Consider the following 12,996-nt stretch of genomic DNA (forward strand, 5'->3'; position numbering starts at 1 on the left):
TGATTAATCTATAAAGATGTGAGATGATGCATCACAGTTTCTAGACATCATTAAATGTCCCAAGTCGTAGCAATGTCAAGAATGGACATTGGCAATTGCGGTAAGACTTGTATGTGCTATGTTTTTGCTATGTGATAGCAATGGGGTCTTACACCCATAGGCATGAGGATGTCTGGACAAGTACATAGGTGACCAATGTTGGAGAACGTGTCACTGGACATGTCTCGCCATGAGAATCCATTTTGGTTATATGTTGATGGCATTCTCATACGAGATGGGTGTAACTAATCCTTGGACCTGATGTTGTCACGGTCATCTCATAAGAAGACCGGTATGCTTTGACATCGTTTCGATAGGCGTAGACAAAGGCTGCACATGGGCGATCGTTGGGTATATCGTGAGACTTATGGAGATGGGTGCATAGCCAAGATGGGACTCGTCTATCCCTTGATAGAGGATGATGTATCTAAGGCGCATTCGGTGAATATTCACTTTAAATCCATAGCCATGGTGAAACATGTCAATAAGGAGTTATTGATTCACTTTTTATTAAGTGAAGATATCCGGATGACCGAAGAAAAACTTATGTGATCATAATCAAGCAACATATTGCTAACTTGAGATCACATAGGATACATTGACGAGAGGATCAAATTACACGGTAACCATACTCGTGAAAGGTTATTTGCGGATTATGAATCCTTCTGAATAATTGGGTAGGCATGATGCCTTGCTAGAGGCCAATCTTGTCTTATGTGTTTGTACCGACACATTGCCAACATATTCGGAAGTCTAATGAGTCATACGCAATAGGTACGGTCCCTGGCTTAAACTAGAAGAGTGGACGTATGGTTAAGTGGGACATTTCGGTAAGAAGTTGTGCCGTTATGACGAGGAGTCGTCATAATGGAAAGAGTTTCCTAAAATGACAATTGATTAAATTAGGAAGGAGTTTTTAATTTAATAATTTTCTATTTGTTGGAGTGGTAAATAGGAAATAAAATATATTTGGGTTTAAGTTAATATTTGAATTAAATTAGATTTGGTCCAAATATTAAATTAAATATTATATTTGGACTAAATTGGATTTGAGCCAAATATTAAAATAAATATTATATTTGGACTAAATTAGATTTGGGCCAAATATTAAATATTATATTTGGACCAAATTAGATTTGGACTAAATATTAAATAAAATATATTTAGTTATGAATTAGATTTGGGTCAAAATATTTTATTTAAACCTATAAAAGGATTTGGGCCTTTTAATTATATTTCTAGTTGAACTAGAATAAGCCCACTTAAGATTCTAATTAAATTAGAATTAATGGGCTAGCCCAATCCATTAGGGTTTTAGAAACTCTAGGATATTTCTATATAAATATCCCTTTATAGGTTGCCCAAAATTAGAGTGAATTTTGGTGTTGTTTTTCAAAAATTAAAAAACATATTGCCGTTCACTTTTTCTTGTTTCTTTTGGCATCAATTTGAAACGTGGGCCTTCTTTTCGTCCATACACAAGCCGCGAAAAGGAGAAGGAGCTAGCACTCATATTCCGCTCTCCTTGCCGACGGACGCGTGTCGCGTATCACGAGTTAGAGGCCGGACGCTTGGAGGGCTCGAATCCACGAACGACTCGATGATCTAAAGGTTAGATTTATTTATTTATATGTGAATGATTTGATTTCGTCGTTGATTCAATCGCCGGGATCGGGATAAGTTCAAAAATTTTGAACTATATTGTTTGCCCCATAACGATCATGTTTTACTTTCACTGGCCATGGGTCATTGGGTGATGGCCATGGGTCATTGGGTGAAGGAAAGTAAATTTGCACATATGATAGGTATTTATGTTATTTTGGCATATATGTAGTCTTTTTGTAACTCAAGGAATACAAGTAGCATGGTTCATTTGTAATTGGATAAAATGTATGTGTGTACCTTAAGATATAGTCTCTATGTACAAAAAAAAAACAAATACAATTCACTATTTAACAAGATTAAGGGCAGCTCCATATAGCAAAGCAGAATGACACCACTAACAGAACAATAAGGTTCAGCACAGAAAACAAATATCAAATCGTGAAATCAAAAGATCTAATAAGAGAGAGTATGAAGGAAGATGGAAGATTTCGGGCATCTTTCTTACATGTCTTAGCCGAAAATAATACAATGTACCAGAAAACCCAACCAAGATTAAATCATTGAATGGGCGCCAAGTCCTAAGTTGGAAAATTGACCTAAGTTTTGACACCACCTGTCAATTTTTCCAATCAGAGAGTCGCGGATATCCAATTTTAAGCAATTTGGGACAAAGCTTTCCACGTGACTTAAAAAGTCATCCGTCCAGAAAAGTAAGTAAAGAATGGTTAAATATGAAAAACAATTACAATGAATATTGTTCGGAACAAAAGGAAAAATCACCTACATATTCCTCTAGCTCTTCAGAGATTACAGGGTTGGCTTTTGCCACATTCTGTTTCAGATCACCACTCTTTGTCCACCAAAAGGTATGATGGAATATAAAATATAGAAACAAGCCAGTAATTGCAAGATGCAAAACTCAGAATGAATTGGGAATAGTGCAGTGTCTAATCCTTTATCAAAAGGAAACTAGCAAAAATATTGTTAAGATATTATGACATATATATTTGGCAACTGTATATATATTATATATCTATATATTGTACTTTCCTTTGCGATAATATAACTTCATGTATATAAATGTTATATGTCTTGGGTTGCCTTTTCTTGTGGGGACTTTCGTCGTTCGATCCCACAATTTTTAATAGGTGAAGTAAATCTGAATCTAATCCTCAGTAACTATGCAAGAAATGGATTCGAATCTAAAAACTCAGACCGTTACCATTTTCTGCTGACTACTGGAACAATCTCAAGAAACATGTTATACATCTTATTCTATATACAACATTTTACATTCACTTATTTTACTAGAAGACCACTCTGCCCACAAAGATATGATGGAATATGAAATACAAAAACAAGCCAGCAATTGCAAAATGCAAAACCACAAAATGAATTGTAAATAGTATGGTGTCTAACCCTTGACCTGTTTTTTTTTTTTTAAGGAAACTTGCAAAATTATAATTTGATGCCTAGCTTAAAACTCAAATAATAGTAGATTAGGACTTAACCAGAAAACCACATCAAGAATCATAGCCAACTCACCAAAAGTTGATAACTGTCATCAATATCTACAAATTCAACCTTTAGCACTTCCCTATTTGCATTAATTTTCTCAATAATTCCATAAAGGACCATTAAAAAGAAATAGCAACAACATAACAAACAGTAGCCAGAACAAGAGAAGAAAACAAATGTCACAAGAGACAATTTCTGTATGCTGATTGATAGTAAACATTTCAATTCAGCATGGATAGATACTGGAAAGTCAATTATATCAACCTCTTCTCACAACAGAATAAGGAATTCAATTTGTATGGGATGGAAACGAGAGCTAGTGCAGGCCTTGGTAAATGGTTGACAACTTGACATGATGATGGAAAACGTTGGAAGTAACCTCTAAAGATATAAGAGGCGTCCTAAAACTGGTCAAATGCCCAAGCATTGATTTGGGATGTATTGGATTAATGAGGACCCTCCTGGGAGCTTCGTTAGACTTAGTTTTGATATTTTATGCATTAGAATATTTTTGTCATTCTACATGGTTTTTACTACGGTTTTTTTGGAAACTCTAATTATGTATTAGGGTTTTATTTATGGTACTTGGGTTTTACTCGTTTTTTCCTAATCTTATTAGTGATAGTTTCAGTTTTTGTTTAGTTTTCTATTAGGACAGAATTCAATAGACAACCACGATTTAGGTAGAACACGTGTTTCAAGTAGCTCTTGATACGGAAAAGTACTTGAAATTCCCTCATTATTAAGAAGACTCCTTATCAAACTGGGGAGATTGTCTATTGTGGAGCAAAATCAGTATCGTCACAATCTAGTAGCCACCCCAATGGCTCTAAATCTACCTCTTATGGATCTGATCCCAAAGGAAAAGTTATAATGGCAAATTGGCCAAATGGAAAGGGACAAACCTACATGATTCAAGTGTGGAGAACCTGGTCATATGGATACCAATGCCCAAGAGTGGAGCTACATCTTGGGGTTGAACAACATGAGAGGAGCAACTGCAAGAAGAAGATGGTATAGCATCTTCAAGGTATCTCATCTTTGCTTTCCTAACACTTCCCTACATGAGGAGACCATTAGAACTATATTACGGTGGATTTTCAAATCTCGATCATGACTTTTATGACAGATATAATGCTTTCAACTCAAGGGAGCCAAGTTTCTCAAGCAGGGGAGAGAAGAAACCTCTAAAGACATAAAAGAGACGTCTTAGAACTAGTTTTAAGGCCCAAGCATTGATTTGGGATGTTTTGGACGAGGAAGGACCCTCCTGGGATCTTTGTTAGACTTAGTTTGTATTTTATGCAATAGGGTAATTTTGTCATTCCACGTAATATCTCCTAAGGTTATATGTATTAGGGTCTATTGATAATATTTATGCTTTACTCATAGTTTTTTCCTAGACTTATTATTAATAATTTCAGTTTTTGTTTAGTTCTCTGATAGGAAAAGGATTTGCCCAACCCTAGCAGGAATAACATTACTAGAACTCTATAAATACCATTGTGTTGATGTTTTTCCCAAGTTAATATGTTGGAAGTTTAGAAGAAATCTGAGGAAACTATGATGATGATCGGATGTTAGTTAGAGTACAGGATACAATCTGTAATTAACTGTAAATATTAAGGATAATTTAGATTTTATAATAGTCAATTATTTTCCTTAGGAAGGTCCACCCTTTTAGTTTATAAATAGGAGGGCAAAGGACCTGTTATGATCATCAATTATTCTATTATTTCATTCTCTTGGTTGAGTACAGTGAGAAAAGAGAGAGAACTGTGATCAGTATAGTTTTTGGAATCTTTTTATAAGGATTGTACTTGAGTGTAAGAGAAGGCGAGTGATTCTTGTACAAATTTTTGAATTTCTTAGTGAATTGCTCTTTCGGTAGAGTTGTTGGATGTAGTGTCATTTCTATGGCATGAACCAGGGTAAACGATGTGCAAAGTATCGTGGTTTGATTTTCTGTTCTTTTTTTAATTCTGTCAATTCTTTATTTTCTGTTATTGTGCATGTACTGTGATTGGTGCGGTGAGTATTGAGTGAGTAATTGGGCTTCGGTTTTAAGACATTGTAATCTCTCTTTTTTCATTAGTCAATGGAACAATTAGCAAAAAAAACGAAGATGACATTTAATTTCAGACGCACTGCACCACTCCAACTTGTTTTTCATGGCTCATGAAGCAAAACATATGAATTTTAACATTTTGCCAAAACCTTACCGTAACGGAGTCTTGGAGGAATCAAATGTTTTTTAAATAGAAGAAATCCCAAGAACACAACAAAACTGTATCTTTGACAGCAGAAACATCCTTGTTATAAATCAATGCATGATTTGGTGAATGTATGGCAACCATATCTAAATCTCAAGGATGTCAGTTGACTTCAAGTTCATGAGAGAATTGCTTAATCAAAATACATACACCATTGTCTCTTTTTTTTTTTTTTTTTTTTTGTAAATGAAAATACATACACCATTGTCATCCAATGGTCTGCTTCAGGATGTATATTTATATTACAAACACGTCTCATTAGTTAACCTATTAACCTAGGATCACTCTTTCTGACTCACAGAAAACTAGTATATAGAAACAAGGAGATAAGTTTCTTACATTCACAAAGACAAACATAAGCAACTTCTGCAGCATTCATCTCTGCCTGCTTCTTGTTTTTTGCTGCTGCTCCTGTCAAGGATTTTCCCTCAACATCCACAGAAGAGACAAAAGTTGGCGAGTGTTGCAGACCAGAAACAGCTGTCTCATACTTTGGCATCTCAATACCTATTTTTTGAGCCAATTCTTGTAAACGATTCTTGTAGACACCAGAACCATCCTAATATTATGATCAAGAGATCAAATATGCAACAATAAAAGAAAAAAAGCAGCAAATCCTGTAAAAGGAAGAAAAAAACTAGCCACCTGAACTACATTAAGTGATAATGACTTGCAGGCAACTTGCGCAGCTGACTGCTCTGCTTCTTTTTTCGAGGTGAAAAATTCGGGACTCTCATAAGTCTTCCCTTCAATTGTAACCTTTGACTTGAATCGACTAGCATGATCGGGGCCTTTACGTTCATATGAATACTTGGGCAGTTTGAGGTTCCTCATCTGAGCATAATTGTGCAGCCGACTTTTGTACCCGTGCCGTGTAACTGTGAGCAAATAAATATTGAACAGAGATGTTATGAAACTTAAGCACATGCTCTTTTTAAAAATTCCTCAGTTTATCCATTCCGAGTATATATAGTACCTTGCTAATGTTTAGAGGTGTTGGCTGATTATTGCTTGCAATAATTTAGAAGCATTAACTATTTTTTTTTTTAAAAAAAAGAAGATCTATAAAGGTTAAAGAAAAGATGATGGCGTATCAAAAGAAGTCCCAATCAAAAGAATCTTGGTGGTAAAATTAAGAGGTAGAAAAGAAAATTAGAACTAAGAGTGCTTGCCACAAGATTTTACATAAAAAATGGAGAATGCTTATGAAAATTTATACCAACTTGATATAAAAGATAGAGAAAGATTTATGTGTGCGCGTGTCTACATATACTAGCTAAAAGCAAGAGAGAAAAAAAAAAGAAAAAAAGATCTAAGTCAAGTGAAATGTATACAAGACGAAAACTAAACTGCTAGTAATAAAGCAGCAATAAAATAAAAATGAAATGAGTATTTCACGAAATTATTTAATGATGGTACATAAATAAGTGCTATATTAGGGCATTTTTGTAATTCTGAAGAAGATTGGAACTACATATTTTGTTGACTCAAATGTCCAAATGAAATAAAGAAAGATTGAAAAAGATGAATAACAAAATCAATTGTACCAAATAATGTGCCAAATAGAAGCATGAAAATTTTGTCACATTGTTCTTTTACATGGTTTTTATTATCAACATTACTCTTATAAGTCAATTGATATTATGAATGATGCAGCACCAATCCTAACTTGGTTAGAAAAAGGCCCAATTGATGATGGTGATGATTATGAGAAGCATGAAAATGCAAGGGAGAAGAGTATTTTTTTAGTTATCGAAATTATCTAATATTATTCTTAAATTAAAAAGGATGTCAAACTAGAGAGGAGGAAAAGTGCTTGGTGCTCATCTACGGGACTAAATGAGGTGTTAAAAGTTGTGAAAATTATAGAAAAATCAAGCTAATAAGCCCCACTATAAAACTTTGAGAGAGAGTGATTTAAACTAAGAAGAGAAATGAAGTGTTTAGAAACTAATTTTATTTCATGTATGATAGGTCGAGCATTGAAACTATATACTTGCTCATGAAAAGTTATAGAGATAAGCAAAAAGATTTACACAAGAATAATATTTGTTATACAAAATACTTGAAATAAATCAATGTTTTCTGACCTTTACACTCCACATCATCTTGGACTCCCACAGAAGTTTCACTCGGTAAGTTGGTATTATTATCCAACTTTGTAATTGCATCTGGAAAAGCAACACATTGATAAGAAACAATAATGCAGAAGAAACTAAGACTCAATTCAACCCAATATAGATCAGTGATACAGTCACTATAGGTCATTCTCTGATTCACAAACTCAGGTTATGCAAAGAAAAGAACTGGGGGATAAACTAAGAAACAACACACTATCTTCCACAGAACATACAAAAATATGCGTGAGTACCACATCGAACAATTCCTTTTGCAGCAAGAATTCTATAAACCAAACGGAGAGATAATTTCTGGATGGATTTATTCGAAACAAATTCTCAAGACTTCTGCTCGCAGTTAGGCTAAGATGCCAGCGTAAGCAACACGAAAGAAAACAATCCAGGAGGCGTTGGATGAGCGAGAATCTTCTTGTGCCGATCAATATCTTAAAAAATAAAATCAAAATTAAAACATAGAAGACAAGCATACAGATGTATGTGTTGGATATGCGTGTGACGGTGTATGAAACCGGAGGTCGCCGACGGTGACGGTGGCGGTGAAGCTAGGGTTGTGATCGGGGCCGTCTTTGATGACGGAGTACTGGGGCAATTCCCACCCCTTCTGATGGCAAAGCTCCTGAAGCTTCGACTTGTACATCTCTCTCTCTCTCTCAATGTGCAAGCGTCGTCTTCCTCTTCGGTTTCTCTCTCTCTCTCTCTCTGTCTCGCAGTGTGTTGTGTGTGCAAAGAAAGGAGAGTTATGCTCCTCCTGAGCATTCAGTTAGAATCTTGCACGTCTCCGCAGACTCTGTAACGCTCGGGAGCAGCATGAAAGGGGACAAGGCTGGGGGGAAACTCTTTTTTCTTTTCTATTTTTTTTTATTCAGATAAAGAGGACAACTCCTTTTAATTATATATATATAAATATAACAACGACGAATCTGATAAGTTTTACTTTTAGGATCTAAAATTTTAATGGCGGATTAAAATATGACGACTCATATTTTAAAATTTTAAATATTATTAAAATAAAAATAATTTAATTTAATTTTTAAAACACAATTTTATAATTTTATATATATATATCAAACAACATAAAATAATAGCAAAAACAATCAACTCAATTTTGTCCATATGATTATTAACATCTTGATTGGAACCCTTAAGTCAATTTTCTTTAATTACTATTTTGTAATTTTTCAAGTAACCAAACGCATCAAATTAAAGTCAAATAATACTTAGAAATATTTATGAATTTAGGCATGTGAAGTTAATTGTGATCTTTTAAACTTTTATTAAGTGAGTAATTGGATATTTTTATTACAAATGTCGACATTTGCTTCAAAGGAGAGAAGACATGTGATGATGATTGGAAGTTTCAAATTCAAGTGAAGTCTTTCTCAAAATTCTTCTCGTATTTACATATATTTTTTTCGTTAGAAAAAAATGTAAATATAATGATAATTTAGATTTTTTTTATTTTTTAATTTTTCATCGTGAGACTCAAAATATATTTTAACATAAACTTTTGACACTTTGTAAATAATTAATAATTTTTTTATTTTTAATTTTTCATTGTGAGACTCAAGCCATGCTCTAAATATAAACTCTCGACGTTTTGTAATTTTTTCAATAGAATATTTATAGAAAAAAATTAATCTTAAATTCTATATATACATTATAGAGTAAAACATAATTTCAGTGGGCTCAATTGTTAAATAAAACCATGCCACCCAATATTTAAAATTTTGATTAACTAACTTGTTAAATAAAAATAAAACAAAAATTACTTAGCCAAATTTACAAATATTAGATGGCACCAAGATCTAAGTTATTCGGGAGTTCATAAATTGTCGACGTTCGAAATTGATCGATCGTGATTAGTTGGTTTGCGATGATCAAATGAACAAGGAATGAGAGAAAGGAAAAAGACACGCTGAGGAGCATGATATTGCTTTGTCCGCATTCCCCCCGGCCAATCAGCCCCTTGCAAGTACTCTAACATTCAAGTAAGGAAGTAGGAAAGATGCAGCGTATCAATAGGCTAACAGAGAAGAGCATACTTGGCTTTGGAAAGATATGGCTGATATATAGGAGGAAGGAATGTCCTTCTGAACGCGTCATGTGCTTGTAGATGATGAGACTGAATATCCGGCACCGACAGAGGCTCCCAGACAATGACATGGTGCTGACGGGACTCTCATTAATAGAGATGAGATGTGCCATTAATGAAGATGAGATTTGCCATTAATAGGGATGAGATTTGAGGTAGGCGCACGAAAATCCAGAAATGACTGTAATGATGTTGTTGTAGGCGGGTACAGGGCTAGGATGAGACTACCATGGGCTAAGAAAATGGGCCGAGAGGGTGAGGCCAGGTTGGGCCCGGATGACCCAACCGGAATAACCCTTAGTCCACAACCGTTCTCCGGTTACCCTATGACCTTCTTGTCATGTGAGCTGATCAGTTAGACCAGCCAGTTGGAAGCGTTGCTGGGAACTCACCATCACCTTAAGCGTCGTCGTGAGCTCGCTAGAGATATCGTTGGGAGCTAGGTAGAGGTATCGCTGGGAACTTGTTTAAAGCCTGTTTGGTCTTGTGATTTGAGCTCAAGTTTTAGCGATGTACAAGTTTGCTTCGACGAACTTGGCTTGGTGTCTACTGGGCTTTTAGGTGATTGGACCGACCTACTAGGTTGAACCCAACTCATAAGAAGTAGATCAAAAAATACCCGTAACATAAATATACTTAAACATGTTTTTTTGTTAAACATGGATACATGTATACATTAGAAAAATAATTTATAAAGAGCTTTTTTTGTCTTTCTATATATTCTAATAATCTTGTTTTGACTAAGAATCTATTGGCTATTGAATGGAATTCTAACAAATCTTTTCATAATTTGTAAAAATCTTTTTTTTTATTAAATTCAAATTAGAAGACAAGAAGAAAAGTGAAAAAATAATAAAATCCATTATCATACATATTATTCATGCTGAAAGATGAATAAATCTATTTATTTAATTCTATATTATTTCTTTTATTTTATATATTCACTTAGATATATAACTCAATCTATATTAATTAAAATTAAAATTTAAAAATTTAAAGTTGATTTTTTTATTTAATAATTAGAATATGATAATTAGAAATTTGAATGAAGTAAAAAATTTAATATCTCAAATGAAGTCTTTATTTAAGGAGTGATGTTTGATTATTAAACTTTAGTTTTTATTTGTCTTTAAATAGACTTTAAACAAACATAAAAGACTGACAGAACAGTATAGTTTTTCTGGTTTTAGTGTGATGTGAAGGTTCAAATTTTTATTTGATGATTGTATTGTGTTTTAAGCAAAATATATAAAGGTGAACCTGTTAAAAAGAAACACCAACTAATATCAAAATAGTCCACAATCTGCGAACAGATTTAAGTCTCTATGCTTCTAATCAAAAGCATTTAGCTATACATGTGTATATATATTATTACCATAAATCATTTCTAATTTTATACCATGTAAAGCGTTTTTTTATACTCGCCGTTACCATCCAAGGCAATTTTTTTTTTTTTTTTCTTAGTGAGTTACCACCCAAGGCAATTGGTTTTACAAGTTTTCATTACCATCGTACCGCTCGCAATTTCTGACTAGCAATCCAACTAATAGATCTATCACTTTCTCACATTCATCTTCAAAGCCACCCACTTCTCATCGCTGAAGGGCAACACAATGGCACCATCGGGAAATGTGACGTTCTTACCGCGAGGGAAAATCATAACTTTTGCAGGCGATGAGGTATTTGCTACACCTGCTTCAACTGGGGCCCCAACAGTTAATCCCATATTAGAAGAATAATCCGGCCACTTTGAAGGCCAATGCACGTTATCTTCTCCCGAGGAAGCGGTTGCATGAAACGGATCCCTGTTGCCTTTTTAGTTAAATATGAAAAAGAACATGGACAATGGAGAATGTCAGTTAAATATGGAAAGCCCGTGACACTGAATATTGTTTCGAACAAAAACAAAAATCACCTAAATGTTCCTCATCTGGCTCTTCAGATATTATCGGGATATCTTTTGGCACATTCTGTTCCGGATGATCGACGACGACAGACTGCAAGAAGGCGGATGAGACTTCCAAGGCTTCCCTTATCTCACTTGCAGATGGCAGAGCTATGGGATTCAGGACGGATGGACCTGAACAAAAATGTGCAGTATCTTGTCAGCAAACTAAAACAATCATACGCTGCAATCAAATGCGTTCCCTATTATGTAAATCTATGAGTATCACACATCCTAATGTGTTGACCCAAAAGCTGTAATCAACCCTGTTATCCTTTGAATTTATCCCTACGGCAATCATCTCTTTCCTCTTGAGTCCATCCCTTTGCCCTAAATGTTCAAGTCCCAGACCCGGAAGACACCCTACTTTGAGTGGCCGGAATAGTGATTTGCGAGGATGTATTTGGCCGGGTCTTGGTATGTACTTGAAGTATGTCATGAGAGCTTTGTAATCATATATGCTATACTCCTCGAGTACACACCCATGTGGAAAATGTTAAGCTCCCAAAGTAGGCTCCTGACCCACGTTGGAGTCAGGAATTTTTTTTATCTTTTCTTCACCTTGGTTTGGTCTATTTTCTTTGAACTCGTTTGGAATCAATTCTAATGAAATCAGAATTCTAATTCCATAGTTTTAATGATTCCAACAGAATTAGAATTCTAATTACTTCTTTTGGAACAAAACACTAAAAATTAGAATTGAATTCTAATTCTTATGTTTGGAACTAAGATGGAAATGGAATTAAACAATGGATTTCAATTTTTACATGTTCTAAACAAAAACAACAACATATCCAACCTTTATCTCACATGGGCTACATGAATTCTAGACTTCCATGTATTTCTGTCTTTTATCGTATCTTCATTTAAGTCCATACACTTCATATCAAACTTTAACGTTTCTCCCAAAATTTTCTTAGGTCTGTTTCTACCTCTTTTTTTGACAAATTGTTTCATTTCATCAACTCTCCTCACAAGAGCATCTCTTGGTCTTCTTCTCACATGACCAAACCATCTTAGTCTAGTCTCTCTCATATTCTCCTCGATTGGCACTATTCCGACCTTATTATGAATAACCTCATTTCTAATTTTATCTTTTCTTGTATTGTCGCACATCCATTTTAGTATTCTCATCTCCACTACGCTCGTCTTTTGCTCATACTGGTATTTGATTGCTCAACATTTTGAGTCATACAACAAAACTGATCGTATAGCTATCCTATAGAATTTTCCTTTCAGTTTTAATGGAATTTTACTATCACATAACTCTCCCGATGCATTTCTCCATTTTAGCCAACTTGCCTTAATTCTATACGTGACATACTCGTGAATTTCTTCATCTTTTTGAATCACTGATTCCAAATATCGAAAATGATTTTTTCTTTG

The 12,996-nt window shown here is 34.4% G+C and overlaps 2 protein-coding genes across 2 annotated transcripts in view; both read right to left on the minus strand.

Moving 5' to 3' along the window:
• Positions 1 to 5,730: 5,730 nt before the first annotated feature.
• On the minus strand, positions 5,731 to 8,210 carry LOC127796977 (double-stranded RNA-binding protein 1-like). The gene is made up of 5 exons (XM_052329371.1): positions 8,043 to 8,210; positions 7,807 to 7,864; positions 7,526 to 7,606; positions 6,081 to 6,313; positions 5,731 to 5,994 (listed from the first exon to the last, which is right to left on the minus strand). The coding sequence occupies exons 1-5, from the start codon at positions 8,208 to 8,210 to the stop codon at positions 5,731 to 5,733; spliced, it is 804 nt and encodes a 267-aa protein (XP_052185331.1).
• A 2,726-nt stretch (positions 8,211 to 10,936) lies between these two features.
• The window catches only part of LOC127797240 (double-stranded RNA-binding protein 4-like), a 29,448-nt gene continuing 27,388 nt past the window's right edge, over positions 10,937 to 12,996 (minus strand). The window contains exons 6-7 of the mRNA XM_052329948.1: positions 11,581 to 11,745; positions 10,937 to 11,477 (exon numbers count right to left, since the gene is read on the minus strand). Of these exons, the coding sequence (XP_052185908.1) occupies positions 11,221 to 11,477; positions 11,581 to 11,745 (422 nt within the window). The 3' untranslated portion in view covers positions 10,937 to 11,220. The remainder of the gene's footprint in view (positions 11,478 to 11,580; positions 11,746 to 12,996) is intronic.

This window comes from Diospyros lotus, chromosome 3 (assembly GCF_014633365.1).
Source record: "Diospyros lotus cultivar Yz01 chromosome 3, ASM1463336v1, whole genome shotgun sequence".
NCBI classification, from domain to species: Eukaryota; Viridiplantae; Streptophyta; class Magnoliopsida; order Ericales; family Ebenaceae; genus Diospyros; species Diospyros lotus.

Coding starts and splice junctions, on each gene's coding strand:
- LOC127796977 (XM_052329371.1), bottom strand. CDS start 8,210: ATGTACAAGTCGAAGCTTCAGGAGCTTTGCCATCAGAAGGGGTGGGAA. Junction 6,314..7,525: donor AGATGATGTGGAGTGTAAAG/GTCAGAAAACAT, acceptor ATTTGCTCACAG/TTACACGGCACGGGTACAAA. Junction 5,995..6,080: donor TATCACTTAATGTAGTTCAG/GTGGCTAGTTTT, acceptor TCATAATATTAG/GATGGTTCTGGTGTCTACAA.